General features: G+C 43.0%; 1 protein-coding gene across 1 annotated transcript in view; it reads right to left on the bottom strand.

Moving 5' to 3' along the window:
* LOC141779855 (furin-like protease kpc-1) overlaps positions 1-17027 on the bottom strand; it is a 211859-nt gene that overhangs the window by 80910 nt on the left and 113922 nt on the right. The window contains exons 8-13 of the mRNA XM_074654880.1: positions 10435-10472; positions 9559-9638; positions 8353-8441; positions 4451-4623; positions 2209-2424; positions 1293-1396 (exon numbers count right to left, since the gene is read on the bottom strand). Of these exons, the coding sequence (XP_074510981.1) occupies positions 1293-1396; positions 2209-2424; positions 4451-4623; positions 8353-8441; positions 9559-9638; positions 10435-10472 (700 nt within the window). The remainder of the gene's footprint in view (positions 1-1292; positions 1397-2208; positions 2425-4450; positions 4624-8352; positions 8442-9558; positions 9639-10434; positions 10473-17027) is intronic.

The following is a 17027-nucleotide window of genomic DNA, read 5'->3' as shown; positions in this document are numbered from 1 at the left end:
GGAGAGAGGCGACTGTTTATTCTAAACAACAATGGCGGCCTCTGAAGGGGTTCGCGTAGATGCTGTAATAGCATCAGTTATATCAGAACTGGAGAGTATTTCTTCATTGAAAGATGGAAAAGATATTTTTGCTCTTCTCCCGACTGGCTTCGGCAAGAGTTTGATTGACAGATGGTTCATCCAATCACCTGCCAAGTATTTTTTGAAAGTGCCTGCCCTTTTCCAAACAGTCTCCAATGACGGCTTCTCAGATGGTTCTGTGTGACCAATTATCTGGCGGTTAGATGCAAAACCGTAAGAAATCAGGTGGTGAAGAAGAAGAAGAGTCATTTACACGAAGACGCCAACGAAAATGTCTAACTGGAGAGATGGCAAGATCCGGGAACTTCTGTCGGTGAGGGCCGACGCCGAAATCGTCAGATGAATTCAAGGAACAGCAAGAGACTCGGTTGTTTATGACCAAATTACAAACCGGCTACGTAACCACGGTGTAATACGTGTTATGTTATGCCTCCTGCACGCTCTACCCGGGCACCACTCCTCGCCCAGGTGAGAAGGAGTCTGAAACGGACAATCTCCTGTTGTGTGCTACATATGAAAGGGCAACTTCTTCAACTCTTCAATAATTTGATAGTGATCGTTTAAGCCATATACTGTATAAAGCAAAATTATAAAATATTGTCTCTCTCACATTGTCTTTTTAGGTTTAGAACGGTCAGTTGGACAAAACAATCTATGTGAAGACATCTCCTAGGGCCCTGGGGAACATTTTATACAGAAAACAATGAATTGATAATCGCAGAATAATCAACAGATTAACTGAAAAGTGAAATAATCAACCTGCTGGATTGATTTACAACAGAAAGAGGAGGAAGTTACTGTGCTTCCAGAACAAACAGAGCTGAAGATTTCAGATTTTCTCGCAGCAGCGCCTATTGAAGGCAGAAAAGAAAAGGGCTGATGGGAAGATTCCTTCTTCTAACATCTTCAGAGAAGAGAAAGACAAGGTGTTAAAGAGAGACATGGGGTGAAAATAGCAACAACCTATCTGTAAGGGAAGCGGAGGGGGGGGGGTATAGGGAATGTGGTCTTAAATATGAGAAGAAATAACACTGACAATACCAATAGGGCCCATCACTCAACACAACAGGGCTGTGGACTGAAGTCCCTCAGACAGTAAGAAGCACACACATTGCTGAAGTGTCCTTGAGCAGCACACTGAGTCCCTACAAAAATCGATAAGGTATCACATGTATTGTTGTAGTGTAACTGGTGGGCAGAGAGACACTCACTTTACTTCTAAAGTAAGAGCCAGAATCCCCGCAGCGATCGGAGCAGCACTGGATGTTCCTGGAAAGTGTGTGACACAGCCATCACCAATGGTGGTCACGGTGACCTGGAGAGACAACAAACCAAATATGTTTACAAGATATGAGGATGTCATATCAGTACATCTAACTAGAAAGTCAGGAATCTCTCTGTAATTCATACATCTCAAGAAACCGCTCATCCGATCTACTTCACATTGGTGTGTGTTGGAGGTTTTTGGAAAAAGAACGCAGCTTTGCAGCAAATCGGGCAAATAGAGTTCCCACACTGTAGCAGCTACCGCATCAGTCATTAGAACACGTCAACACAGTTTTACAGTGATAATAATTAAAAGAAAAACAACTGGTGTCTAGGCTGACCACCTCGTAATGTGAGGTGGTAAAGGGCAGGCTTCCCGGCAGACAGAGGTGATATCACACTGACAGAAATTGTCTGTTTCTGGCTGTCTTGTTTCTGTAGCCCTGGAGCTGGCACTGCGTTTCATCCTGGCTTTTTTCACTGTTACCTCCGCCATCAACACCTCGGCTTCTTCCTCTCCCTTTTCTCAGCCACTACAACCATGCTTTACCTCCAATTAACACTCGTTTGCTTCTGTGTGTCTCCGTGTGCGTGTGTGCGCGCCCAGCAGTCACCTAGGTCATTTGGCAGGCCTCTATAAATATCACACCAGTCGCTGCTCTTTAACAGGCTTCTCACAGCTCACAGGAGCCAAAGAGCAGGGCTGCTGGCACACACACAGACACACACACACACACACACACACACACACACACACACACACACACACACACACACACACACACACACACACACACATATACGCACTCATTAATGATAAACACTGTTGTTAGATGTGTTAGGCGGTACATGCACACTAACCAGAGGTAGCGAGCCTCCCACGCCGGCCCCTGTCAGAGTGACGGCCATCACACCGGGGCAGGGCTCGCCGAAGTAGGCGGGCTTCCCTGTTTGAGAGACAGCGCCGATGGCTATGTTGTAGATGGAGTTAACATAGCCGTCTGCACCGCAGTGGTCACGCTGCATTCCACCATTACCTGCCGCCCACACAAAGATGCTGCCCTTCCCACCTCGACCCTGAGAACACAAACAGAGGGACGTCAGAGTGAAAGAGCAAGTGGAAAGTGGATTACATAAAGAATGTTTCCATCTAGCGGTCAGCAGAGCATTTCAAATATCACATATGATAATCTATATATCACACTGTATATATTTACATAGGGCTCAATCATAGGGAGGCAAAACAGGATTCCTTAGTGAAGGAAAAAAAATCCACAATTTACATTAAAAGAGAATTTTTAAAAAGTCTCTTCTTATAGTTGATTCGATACGTGGAAATCTGTTAAAGGGGACATATGATGCTCATTTTCAGGTTCATATTTGTATTTTAGGTTTCTAATAGAACATATTTACATCATTTAAAGCTAAAGTAGGCGAGATTGGAGCAAATATGATTAAAAAAAGTTATTTTTATAAAACAGTCGCTATATCGTGACAGTAGTACATAAAACAGGTAACCTGGAAAAAATCATGTGCCTCTGTGTCCTCCAGTGCTCCTAACGGCATCTGCAAAATTTCACAGACCGGAGGGAAACATGCAGTCAGAGCTGATCTGAGGTCTGCTGTCTATGAGAGCCGGCTGTCAATAACTCGCGAACTCCGACCAAACGGCCAAACTAGGCAGCGCTGATTAAATATGAATCAATATGCTGTTACGTTATTGCCCATTTCTCTCCTCAAATGTTTTCAGAATCATCTTGTAGTGCACGGTTTAGCTGTAAAATGAGAAAGTTTGTGACGTGGCAGCCATTGTAAAATCTGTTGTATGAACGCCAAGTATCGGTCACATGACCGGAGCACAGCCAATAGGAACGCTCTCTCTCTAAATTTACCTGTGATTGGTCAAAGTCTCCCGTCACGGGCTAGGTTTTTTAAAGCCTGAAAAAAGAGCCATGAGGAGGTGCAGAAGTCTAGTGATCTCATGGAACACTTGAATTACAATATGCTGAAAGGTTATTATTGAATTTTTGTCCAATGATGCCAAAAATATACTGCCTACTGCAGCTTTAACGTTCAAAAAACACATAATTTTCCTCATACTGTCTGTCTGAATATATCTGTATTTACACTCCGTCTGAACCGCTCAATTTTAGCGCCTGTCTCTTTAAGAAGCCCTACTGAAAAAGCTCAGTCTGCTCTGATGAAAAATATTGTGCACCTTTACAAAGGTAGTTCTCAAGCTGTGGGCGGTATATTGTAATGAGCCTGTATGTGACATAGAAAGGGGAGCCAAATCTGAAGGTTGTTGAATCACATGTTTTCTGATCTAGACAGCCCACAAAAAAACTGATTGGGTTGTCTTATTTCACAGTTTGTGGGTTGGTAGGAACTCCAGATACCCAGATGGATGTGCACAAGCACTGAAAAAGTTAGTTTTTCATGATATGTCCCCTTTAATTTCAGCATCATGTGAGTGAAAAAATGTGGGAGCGCTACTATTTCATATAGCAATAAATTCACAAGCACAGATTTGAACTTAAGTCAACTAAAGCTACAAAGCACATATCGCAAAGGCTGAAAACAAAAAAATGGAGACATGTCAGGGGTCAGATTAGGAATACATTTAAAAACATGGACGGATAATAAGACGGGCCTCTGGGCTCAGACACGTAAGATGACTTTTGACGTTCAAGTGAGAAATGATAATAACTAACTCAGGGACTTCAGGGAGGCGTTGGGACCCTTTGAACCTCTTGGCCCCTCGGCCAGTTCCCAGTATGTCCGCTCCGTAATCCATCCATTACTTGGAATGAATCAACACAAAAGGATTGTTTCTCAAAACACCCAAACAAGCTCATGCAATTGGCGAGAGACTGGTGGAAGAATAACTTATGTATAACCAAGTTTTAATTGGACCAATTTCTAAATCCCAGTCTAATCTGAAACACTTGGTATGAACATCCACTTTGTAAACTCTTGAAAATAAATAACTGTGTATTTAAATCCATCTACATAAACCCAACACTCTCAGCTCCGCTGACAGAGTGGATGTCTGCTTTACGTGTGACAGACAGCGGTGTGAACCCGGAGATGAACGCCATGCCTTGTGAGTTCCCAGCCGAAGGGCGCGCACTGTCAGGCCGTGCGGCCCGTCCATCTTGGCCCCGTCGTCCGGCGGGCCCCAACTGCAGACGTAGATGTCGATGAAGTGGATGTTGAAGGTCAGAGCTGTGGCCTCCATGGCATCGGTGACAGAGCCGTCCAACAAGCGGATACCTGGATGGATCGTAAAGGTCACACGGATCAGAGAAAGACAAAAAAAAAAATAACACTTTACAAAAATGTACCGGAAGAGCATTTTACATCCTGATGCTGCTTTGAAAAAGACACAAGGATTGTGTTTTTACACTGTAAAAGTTATCTATAAAAAGTTAATAGAATAACAGAGCTGTGATGAATACTTGAGGTGCAAACGCATCACAAAGCCATTGTAAGCACACTTACCGCAGCTGACCTATAGTAGTCTGCTCCTGCGGTCTTCTCTGTCTGTTTCTCTAATATATATTGTAAAAAAGGCCATGCCTCTGCACATTTCTCCTCCTACTATCTCCTGTGCTTGATCATGCACTGTACATGTGCTCTCACTGTGCATATCTCCTCCCCCTATCACCTGTGCCTGATCATGTGCTGTGCATGTGCCATCAGTGTGCCGCACTGAGTAGGCCCCCAAATACAGCACTATGGGAGAAATACATATCAGGAGAGGACGGTTGGACTTCACCTACTATGATTGATGCCTAATGGACATCTCTTTCCATTGGAAATATGAGTTTGTGTTATGTTTAATGTGTTCATATTAGACTGGCATTAATAATTGGTAGCTCTGTATTAAGCTGTTTTCTGTGTAGATGCCTGTGTTATCTTAGGCTCACTTTTTGTTGCTAATGTTGATTCAGTGTTAATTCTAATCACTCTGTACTGTTGTGCTTTATTGTTACAGAACCACACAAACACTCAGATACAGAAACTGTGATGGACCTCGCATTTAAAACTTTAATTTCTCATTAGGATCATTTCACACACCATTATTTTGTATGCTTTGATCTGCATCAAGATAAACAGCCTTAACTCTACACTCGGGCTCTGCATCTCTCTGTTTCTACACTCTCACCTGAGCACAAAATAGTGTCCTGATCCGACACCGTGAAGCGATTGCTGCCACACCTATTGATCCATAGAACACACACATTCTCTCACATATATACAGAGGGAATACCATTAAATTCTTCCTTGAACCTTGAACCTCCTGAAGGAAATATCTGGCTCTTTAGCTGCTAAATGCTCCACTATGTTCACCAGCTAGTCGCTACAAAGCCGAAACAAAGAGCTTAAAGATGCTATAAAGCTCCGTAGAGCTGAGGGGAACTGGTGATGATTCTCTGTGAGTTTGTTACTATGAGCCATGTGGTCCATTATCAATATAAAAATATTGATTATAGCCACTTTAAGACTGCTTAACATGGCAATAAAATACATTTTCATATTTGTTTTAAATCAAGTTCAAATTGCCTTTTTCTAAATAAAATACATTGAATTGAGGAGGCGTTTCACATACAAATTAAATTTAATTGTGAGTTTCTACTGAAGGACATTCTTGAGTTTGTCTGGTGAAAAACAACCAAAATGTTTCTGTTTCTTCCTCTAATTGTCTTGATATAATCTGCTTGCAATGCATCAAAATGAATTTCAAATGAAAAGTCAAACAAACATCCATTGAAGATGATTCATCAGGTTTAACTTGTCTTCTGTTGATTCATCACATTCACTTTCAAAAACAACATCAAATCTAACACATAAATTCACCGAGCATTTCAAATACATTTCCCGAACAGAAGAGCACACAGAGAGGTAAAGCTCAGTCAACCCTCGTTGTCAGACAGTGAACGCAGGTCTCAACAGCACCGGGTAGTTCCACATGCATCTTTCATGTGGGTCTCGCCCCTTCACCTCCCGTGTGCCAGACTCTGTTTATGAGTCGGGATAAAATAGACTCGGCGAGGTGAAATTAAGACTAACCGTGGAAAGAGATTCCTGGTCTCGCCTCACAAACAGTTTTTTTTTCTCTCTTTTCTGCAAGAGGCTCTCATCAGCCTCTGAAAAATGAGGGAGGGTCAGGGGTTAAAGATCACAGAGCAGAGTTCAAATGTCAGAGTTCAGCCGAGGGATTCCTCTATTCATCCTCCCAGATTTTTTCTGATGACACCACGTTCAGATCCGAGTGCTGTTTTTCTTACTCAAACATATCATGTACTCCTCATTAACTCGTGGTTTATGGCACTCTTAGAGTATCCTATAAAAATCTTTGATTTCACAACAGAAAATGGGCTTTCTTGTGTATTCGGTTCATTCATCCCTTGCCAATGTTACAACCAACACTAAAAAAGCCATTACTGAAGCTCCCACTAAAAAATGAGCTGTTAAATAGGGTCAGCACGGCTCAATAGCAGCCAGTCACCGTGTCGTCTGCTGCTGTCACACAAACCCAAAAGCCATGCATACACGCTAGATAGATCACATACCCTCACATACTCTTTTTCAACAAGTATTTAGGATCACTTAAAACCAAAACCTCATCTTAAAGACATTAAAACAGACATATGACTTCACAGTTAATGAGGCAATTTTCAGCTGTAATTTGGCACCACAGACAAAAAACTAACACAGAGACTACCAGGACTACAGACAAACTAAAACAACTAATATTTGTATATGCTTACAACCAACAAGCCATAACATGTTAAAGGACCAACATGTAATATATTTACTGTAATAAATCACAAAATGACCATGATATGTAATTAGAGATTAAGGAAAGATGCTGAGTTGAAATACTGGCTTCTCTAACAACAACGCTACAGCCGGCAGGTTCTCCTTTGAAATTTCCATTCCGGTCCGGAACGTCTGTTTTTGTTTTGGCCGGTGTTATCCTGTCCACTGCCCATTTCAACACCCCTTTGCCACATATGAAACAAATTGTCACACCAAACAAAGCCTTCTGCAGCCATGGAAGCAAGCAAATGAAATGGATCAGAGATAACGTCAACTTTAGAATCTACCCGACCTGAAAAGCCTCGGCTCATCTCTCTGTGGTCCGTGTGCAGCTGGGTTATCAAGGCAGCGAGTATTTGAGGCACACAGCCGCTGAAGTGATTCCGACTACTGCTGCTGGCCAGAGGCTAACGCAGTCGTGTCTAGAAGGTAACCCTCAAATTGCCAAAAATTTGCGTTAACTGCTATCAGTCACACCGGAGGAGCGGACAGGCCACGGCTCCAATGTTTTGAATTTGGACTGTTGTTGCCCATTTTAAACGCTAGCCGTCAGTGCTACATATTGCTCCTTTAATTTCCATCCAAACCAAATATGGCCCAAGCCCTTTGGTCTAGTATCATTTACAATGTCATACCAAGCAGGTTTTTCCTGTCAGAAATGATTTAACATGAAAAAAGACGCCGCTATGGACATGCTATGTTTTTGTTTTTTTGGACTAGTCATCACCGCAGAATGTGGGCCAAAAAATGTGAGTTTGAATTATGTAATTTTGAAAAATGTTAATGCATTTTGTTCAATTGTTTCCTGTGGTAAAGTTAAATAAGGTCGGGGTCAAGGCATCCTGTCATAGATCTCATTTTATTTTCTACAGGAAATGAGCCATGTGCCTATTTATGGTAAAGATATATGGCATCAATACAGAAAACCATACAAACAAATCCATGTGGTTGTTGTTTTTCAGATTGCGGTTGCTTTATATATTATAAATCTCTGTATACTCCGAATGGAAATCAGGGATTTTTCTGCATCATCACACATTAGTGACTACTTTATAAGAAATTACAGGCCTCATACAAGCATTTTTTGAAAATGCCATGTCATAGTCTTGGCGACTGCAGTACACCCACAATGCACTGCCTCCCACTGTCTTGGTAAGCCTGTATTGTTTTGCTCACCTCCGATCCTGGCATTGAAGGCGATGCCCACACCGCAGTAGGAGTTGTTGGCCTCCATGGCAACTTCCCCTGCACACCGGGTACCGTGACTGAAACAGAGGGGGAATGAGACGTTAGCAGAGGCTGAATATTATGAAGAGATGTGAGTTCTTTTTGGACGTGTTGACCTGAGCACACCCTGAATTAAGCCTGGACAGATAATTACATCCAGTGCATCCTGATTTTCAGAATGGTAGAGACAAACACAGAGAAACTGGAAACTGCAGCTCAAACCAAGGAAAGCATTCTGCAGCTGATTTTATGCACAGCACTGAAATATATTGTTTGGTTTGACACCTCACGTATGTAGCGGTTTGTATTTACTACATTTTAAAAATATGTTTAACATGTTTGACATGACGTACTTTTGTAATATTACATTGTGAGTACAATATCCGTTCGTTAAGCCCACTTGCTAACCTGTTCTCACGCGGAACAATAATTAGTTTATAATGACAACAGCGGCAGATTTACCACTGAAAATTATCAATAACTTTTGGAGCAGTGCTGTCCTTCATTTCAGACAGAGGTACACAAAAGCAGCCTTTTTGTTTCTATCATCGACTGTATAGCTAGCTATGTAATTAAGCTGACATTATATCCATGAGTTGATTGAAAAATACAGTCCCTGGCTGATTTTTTTATGTTTTCGTCTGACTTGTTTTTAAAGGAGAACACTGAAAAGGTTTCTTAAAAGCAAAATATGTAATTTTCTGCCACTAGGGGTCACTCAATCAGGCAGGAAGAATTAGCGATGTTTTTGCATTACTTTGTACTAAAAATTGACAATGGATGGATGGATGAAGCCATGGAGACACGTTAAATAAACACTTGTGTTGTTGCCTCAAATTAACAAGTTGGTCCTCCATTTCTGAGGTCCAACTTACTACTACTTTATGCTTCACGTTTTGCATTAGTTCTTTCCCACGTGACTGCGTCATCAGCTGTCCTCGAGGTTCCCCGCACACAACAAGATATCTGATCGTAAATATTGAGCACGTTTCATATTAACGATTTGCCAAGTTGGCCGATTGGGGATGTAAAAAACACTCTTATCATACATTTCTTACATTTTTCTCTCTCTTGTTTTTGGTTTTCGACAGGCTAATTAAATTGGTCAGTTCATTGACTCTCCCAAGTAAAGAAACGTAGGACTACAGTCATTACCTATTCTCCTCATCTCTGATGGGCATGGGATCATGAGACAGACCGTGTGAAGCACACAGGTCAAAACTGGCGAGGGCCTCCTGTTATCCAGACAGAAAACAAATGGAACACAATTTAACACTCAAAACAAAACATCAGAGTGACATGACAGGAAATGAAGGAAATCCCGTGAAAAATTCTCGATACTGGCACTCGAATTAGTCTGCCAACATTTTTCTCCCCTGACTGACGGCAATCACTGTCACCGAGGAGATGCCTGTGACTGTGTCTGTGTGGTTCTTTGCGTGCCTCATAAAAAGTGAACATGTTTGAATGACTTGTTTGCCAGTGTATATAGGCATAACAGGAGGAGGATGTCTTGGCAGCAAACCGTACAAGAGCAATTATGTATCTCTCTCTCCAGCCAGGCTTATCCATGCCAGACAATCTGCTCTGACAAAGTACAAGTTGGCCTGTGTGCTTCAAACCGCCTATAGGATTATAAATGACAAGGCAAGAGCAAACAACACTGCCACTCCACATATGCTTTATAGCTAGCCAGTATAACACCAGCCTAACAGGATAAAACAGCTTTATCACTATATGAACGTTTTATTGGCTCAGGTTTTAAGTAATAGAGGAGTTGGGCAGTTAAAGAGAAAGTCAATACACAGATTTCAGTCTAATGAAAACGCGAGCATGTTTGTGTAACCAAACGGCACTGATGGAAAACTATAACCTCATAAAAAGACGACAGAATCAGAAATTACATTGCACACCCATCCCTGCAATCTGCTATACATGAGATCACTATAGAATGAAAACATTTTACTGCCCAGCTTAAATCAGATTTGATCAGTTATTGTTAAAAAAAAATCTCATTTTAAGTTTACTTACAAAGTTTTTCTTCAGGTCCTTGTTTGTGTGATCTATGCCTGAAAATGACAAAAAAAAAGAGAAAGAAAACGTTATGAAGGAGTCAAAAATCCTACTGGGTAGTTGATACTGGGAGGAGACATTTGATGCTCTGGACAAAGAAGTTTAAAAAAAAAAAAATCAACTCCACATTTGTGAATGTTTCCGTGCAGTCAGACGGTGCCTAAGTGCACTCATTGTTTCATTATTTTCTGTGGAGCCATGTGAGAGCTGTTTCAAGTCATTTGATCTTGCAGTGTGGTAGACAGGTTATTAAAACTTTGAGATTTTGAGTACCCTACTAATTGGTGTAATTAATTTGCCAAAATGTAACGGTGAAGTCCTATTTTTTCAAAGGAAGTTGTGTCAAGATCCGGGCTTTGCTGTATGAGGTATCGCACATGACTGATGGACGAGTGAATGAACTAATCGGCGCACAATAATCTCCCTCAAGTTTCAAATGTATTCATTTTTGCCATTCTCTTTATTTCTTATTATTTCCGTCACTCTACACCTTTTCCTGCATCTTTTCATCATCCTCTCTTTCCACATCAGTTGCCTTTCTTTCACTTGCCCCCTCGCCGTCCACCCCAACCACCACCACCACCTCCTCCTCCTCCTCCTCCATCTCTGCTGCATCAGGGCTCCTGTGGTCTCAGCGAGAGACAAACGAATGAGGGCCCCAGGAGGGCCGCGCCTGCTCTGCCAGACATCACTCACTCTCTCTCCCTCAATCACACACACACACACATACATACACACACACACGCACACACACGGGACCTGCCAGCCTTTGTCCCATGCAGGCAGTGCCTCCGGGTTGTCATGGTAACCTGCAGTCGGTTTTGCCGTTGAGGCCTGATTGTGTTGAGCTCAGGCGGGATGTGGAGCCCTGGGTGGGTGAAGCCTCATTGGAGCCTGCCATGCCGTGCCGTTCCGTTCTGTGCCGTGCCATGCTGTGCCATGCCATGCCAGGTCAACCTGCTATGTCCTCTACAAAACCACTGATGCTTCATTCTCTCCTTGTCCACCACTTTGGATCTTCTTCAGACACACTTCCTCCTTCTCTGGTTGGTTGGTTTTGTTTTGTACTTTACATGCAGTTTGTTTTAAAAATCTGTATTTCTCTGTATTTTTACCTTAGTTGGAGTTACTGATGCCGGGAATCAAACTCTGTGTCTCTCCGACAGTGAAGTGCGTCCCAGGCCTTTTTATTTCCTGGGATAAATATGTAATTTTATGAGCGTTAAAGGGATAGTTCAGGTGTTTTGAAGTGGGGTTGTATGAGGTACTTATCCATAGTCAGTGTATTACCTACAGTAGATGACGGTTGGCACGCCCCCAGTTTGGAGAAACAGACAGGAGTACCGGCACAGGAGGAAAGCAATGTACTGCTGTGGACGGCAGCAGAAAAACTTATTTTCGACACCTAAAAGAAAGGCCCCCCTAAAAATATCTATATCAGTTTATGTACGCTATATTTAGAACATTTTCACCACTTTACCTTGCCGTCAGAAATCCCTTTCCGACAGGGAACTGAAACCGTTATCTATGTTCTCTTGAAAGCAACCAGACTCCATTGACAAAAACAGTAATTTTACCTCGCAGAACATGGGAGTTTCTGGTCTACCGCTGCCTCGATTGGTTAGATTGTTTGTGTTATTGCGTGACTTTGGTGATTCTGAACTAAACCTTTAAAACACCAAAGTCACACAATAACACAAACTAACTAACCCGATCACGGCAGCGGTAGACCAGCAAACTCCTGTGTTCTGCCAGGTAAAATGACTGTTTTGTCAATGGAGCCTGGTGGCTCTGAAGAGAGCATAGAAAAAGGCTTCAGTTCCCCTCCGGAAAGGGCTCTCTGACGGCTTAAACAGATTTTTTTAGGTGTCTAAAATACGTTTCGCTGCTGGCCCCGTCCCCAGCAGCACATTGCTTTGCTCTGGTACTCCTGTCTGTTTCTCCTGGGAGCATGCCGACCATCATCTTCTGGTAATACACTGACTATGGATAAGTACCTCATACAACCCCACTTAAAAAATCCAAACTACGCCTTTAAAGTTGCATTCTTTCAAACACATCTCACAGTCTCCATTCACTGAGATTCAGTTCAGAGTTCCTCAAACAGCAACAGCTTATGTTTATATAGTAACTGGGGTCTGGTATAAGAAAAATGTAGCACCAGTTGATACTGAGCATTTTTATAGATTTTTAGTTTCTTATACTCAAGGGACCAACAGAAAGGGGCTCTCTGGCCAACTTCCCTCCTTGCCTGAGCCAAGTTGGATTTCGACACTGCACACGAGGCCAAGCGAGGATGCTGAGCAGGTTTTTGCATACTTTTGATTTAAAGAGGTGCACCGAGTGATGCTGCACTATGGGCCAACATGATGTCTTCATATGGAATTCAAGTGATTCATTAAAGAGTTATGAAATGTCAGATATCTTCCCCAAATCCCCCCTCATGCTGATCGGTTTTCCTTTATAACCTTCCAACTTTATCATCAATGAAATCAGGAGACTCTCTAATTTTTCCTCTGCTCCAACACCATCTCTTTTGCTCCAATATTTGTCTTTTTTCAGGTCAGAATCTCGACGCTTCTCTATGATGCTGCTTATTATTTAAAGGGACTATTTGTAACTTTCAGAAATGCTTCTTAACAGCGACACCTGTGGCCGTGAAATCAACGAAAGTCAGCGTCGGGCTCGCGCTTGCTCGCTCTAAATATACCTGAACGAGCATCGCTCAAAACAGTGAGGCGACACACGTCAGCTAAAAGCACAATATCACTCTATATTTCAGCTGCTTGGCAGTAATGTTAGCTGACCAGACGAAGGTCTCTCCATGAACATGATTTAGATCTGATCCTAGTGTTGGCTTTTCCTGCCTAAGTGCAGGCTGAAGCAGCGGGGCTCTGCAGCGTGTCTCCCTGCTCTCTCCGCCCGCAGCCGGAGAGAGCAGAGGAGACACCGGCACCCGGTCGGTAACGAGAGGGTAACATAACTCTCTGAAGAGCTCCGTTACTTCACAAGACACGGGAAAGCTCTGTTGGTCTGGAGGAACTGCAGAATTTATTTCTGCACAAACGTCCCCTGTGCATTCACTAGATATTCTCAGAGCTAAACTCTTCTGCAGTGTGTAGTGAGCGCACGTTCACGTCTAGAGGTGGAGCGAGACAGCGAGGACGCGCGCGCATTCTGAGTGAAGGAGAGCATGCAGCGGAGACGAGGCTCCAGCCACACGCGAGCGCGCATATGCGAACGCGCATGTGTGACGACCCGCTACATTTATGCGCGTACAAAGTTACAAATAGTCCCTTTAATATATAACCTTTCAAGCTTTTAAAGGAAAGAGTTAAAACCTGAATATGAGACTACAACTCCTCTTGGAATGGACACCTTTTCCAGTCTAGGTGAGCGTTCCCTCAGTACGTAAATGCAGCTCTACAAACAATGGATCTCTGCTGTTACGTGAAAAGAGTTCTTGTGCTTCTAAAGATGACCACACACAGTCATTTCAGCTTTTAAAAGGGGACAACCCTTCTGCAAGTTTGTGATCTCTTGGAATTAACGTCAAGCTGCTCAGGAAGGAACGAGTGAGCAAAGGATGGAGGAAGGAAGGAGGAATGGAGAGGCAACAGAGGAAGGATGACTGGAACTATAAAATCTGCACCCAAACCCCGCTAGGACTGAGAGTGTGTCACTCTCGTACTGTAAGTATGAGTGACACCAGTAACAATGATAGGATGTGCTGTGTTGATAACTGTGATAATAGGCAAGGCAGGGTAAGGCAGTGTAATTTTTAAGCACATTTCATACTCAGAGGCAGTGTCTTACAAATAAAATAGGATTAAAAAACATTGAACACATTAAAACCTTAAAATGAAGTTATCAGTAAGTAGTAAATTAGAAAACCAACGATCAAGCTAATAATATCTAAAGGATCTTTGCCTCAGTCAGTGTTCATTCGAATGTCATTTAGGACCTTAATGAGAGGTTGTTTCAGTACAATGATGGGGGGCAAAATCCTGGTTGAAAATTTTGTCAAAAATGTATTTAAATTGATAAAGATGTTGGTAGACAATTTTCTCAATTATTTTCCACATGAAGGGTAAATCTGATATGGGTCTGTAGCTGTTTTGTGACATCTCTGCCAACCTATGGAAGATCGCAATGGTTTGACACGTACATCTGCTTGTGCATGCTTCTCTGCGGTGGACAGATGTGTATTTTCATCTGGATCGACACGTGCTCAGCATGAGCGCACGTATGCCCACAGGTGGTGTGTCACAAGGGTCAATTTGGGCATCAAAACACCGCACCTTCAAGTATTTACAAGGATGATCTGAGTGGAAAAATGCATTCAGTCAGGCGCATTCACTCAGGTAGCACCATACCGCCATAAATACACCCGTAAACACACTCCAACACAGTCCAAGGTCTTCTGAGTGTGAAAGTAGAAAGCCACGTCCCACAGTTAGATGAAACACTGTAGGTGGTGGAGCCAATGCAAAACCTTCCATGAATACAAATGCTTTGAACCTGGCTGACCCAGTCTAGATTGTGATTGTGCGGCAGTGTGTGTGTGTGTGTGTGTGTGTGTGTGTGTGTGTGTGTGTGTGTGTGTGTGTGTGTGTGCGCGCTTGCGCTTGCTCCGCATGTGTGTCAGCATTCAGCGGCAGCAGCTGCACTCTATCTCCTTGCTCCCGCAGCATTCATGCCGGTCCTCAGGGTCAAACACACACACAAATCAGCCACAGAGATGTGTCGGAGGCCATTTTGAGCCGACGGTGAGTCGTGCCTGAGCCGCCGCTGAGACAATGAGCCGACATCACTTCAGAGGAGGCCCCCGCTACACCTGGGGCCCCCCGGCTGGCTCTTGCCGCTTACCTCTCCTCAATAGGAGTTACTGTACTAAAAAGAAAAAATAGCAAAAATCAGTACTGAAAGGTGGAGTAGGAGAAGACACATGAGGGAGGAGGTAAGCCATAGAAAACTGATACCAATATTTCTGTAATGAAGCTGCACATGGCTTATAATTTTGCGTTTGCAAGTGTGAAAAAGAAAAAGGAAAGGTGTGTAGGTGTGTGTGTGTGTGTGTGTGTGTGAGAGAGAGAGCTGCAGAGAGACAGGAGTGTGTATCACCACCCGCCGAGGGTGAGACTTCCTGGCCCTACACCTCCGTCTCATTAATCAGCTCGGTATTTAAGAAGGGCTGGAGTGAACACTTGCCTGTAATTAGCTGGCTTTGTCAAGGATGTGTGTGTGTACGTGTGTTTGTGTGGGTTTAAAAAGTGAAGAGAGAGAGAGAGAGAGAGAGAGAGGGAGATCTTGGGGAGAAGACGGAGTTTGATGAGTGATACAGGGCGGAGGGTTTGTACGAGGATGTTGTAGAGGGAGCGTGGGTGATGGAAAGCCTGGCATGGGAGGAAAGGAGAAGAGGACAGGAGTGAGAAGACGTTGAGAAGTTGGAGGAAGAGGAGAGATGGAGAAAATGACTGTTTAGAGTAGTGGGGGAGGTGAAAAAAAATAAATAAATGAGAGAAGGAATATAAGAGAAGACCGAAATGACGGCGAGGAAAAGATGCAGGGAGAGACGGGGACAGAGTAGAGGGGTGGGGATGGTGAAGAGGTTGACTTCTAAAGTGGGACATTAGTATTCAAGCGGCACGCGTTCGCCGCCCCCTCACCACACCCCGCTGCCCTGCCTGCCCAGCGGCCAGCTCTCCTCCTGCGGTGGACCCAGACACGAAGATGGAGGTGGCAGAGGAGGTGTGTGTGCATTGGGACTTAAGTTCATTGAAACGCTTCCTTCAATGGAGATCTCCACTTTAGAGAAATAGCTTTGTTTTTTTCCACGGCGTGTGGCGTTTCAGTGTGCTTTCAGCTGTTGCATTATTACTTCTGAAATTCATAATCAAACTGTTCCCGGCGAGTTAAAGTCAGTCAGTGAGCACGACTTGAAATTTCTTGTTGCTCAACATAAGTGCAAATGTGTGAAGTGCCACTCACCTACGTACACATATAGTGATCGTGATCGAGGAGGGCAGACATGAAGAAACGTGTCACCCAGTGCTACAGTGTGGCTCAAATAAAACATATCAGGCTTTGGCTACACAGACAGCATGTGTACAGGGGTCTGCAACATGCGGCTCCGGAGCCACATGCGACTCTTTAGCCTCTCTCCAGTGGCTCCCTCTGGATTTTTAAAAATGGAAATGAATAACTGTTTTTTGTTTACATTTTCATTTTTATTTATCATTGTTGTAGGTCTATGGTACGATGGGCGTATTTACCCTAGGGAGTATTAGGGCCACATTGAGGGAAAAAAATTAATCTGAGATTTCGAGAATAAAGTCATAATATTACGAGAATAAAGTCATAGGTTGACGAGAAAAAAGTTGTAATATTATGAAAATAAAGACATAGGTTTAAGAGAAAAAAAGTCGTAATATTACAATAATAAAGTCATAATATTATAAAGTAGTAATTTTACGTGTTATTTTCTTTTTTTCTCGTAAAGTTATGACTTATTTTTCGTAATATTACGACTTTTTTTTCTCGTAAAGTTA

Source organism: Sebastes fasciatus, chromosome 12 (assembly GCF_043250625.1).
Source record: "Sebastes fasciatus isolate fSebFas1 chromosome 12, fSebFas1.pri, whole genome shotgun sequence".
In the NCBI taxonomy this organism is placed as follows: Eukaryota; Metazoa; Chordata; class Actinopteri; order Perciformes; family Sebastidae; genus Sebastes; species Sebastes fasciatus.
The sequence above is the reverse complement of the archived record's forward strand: the minus strand, read 5'-3'. Positions and strand labels throughout refer to the sequence as shown.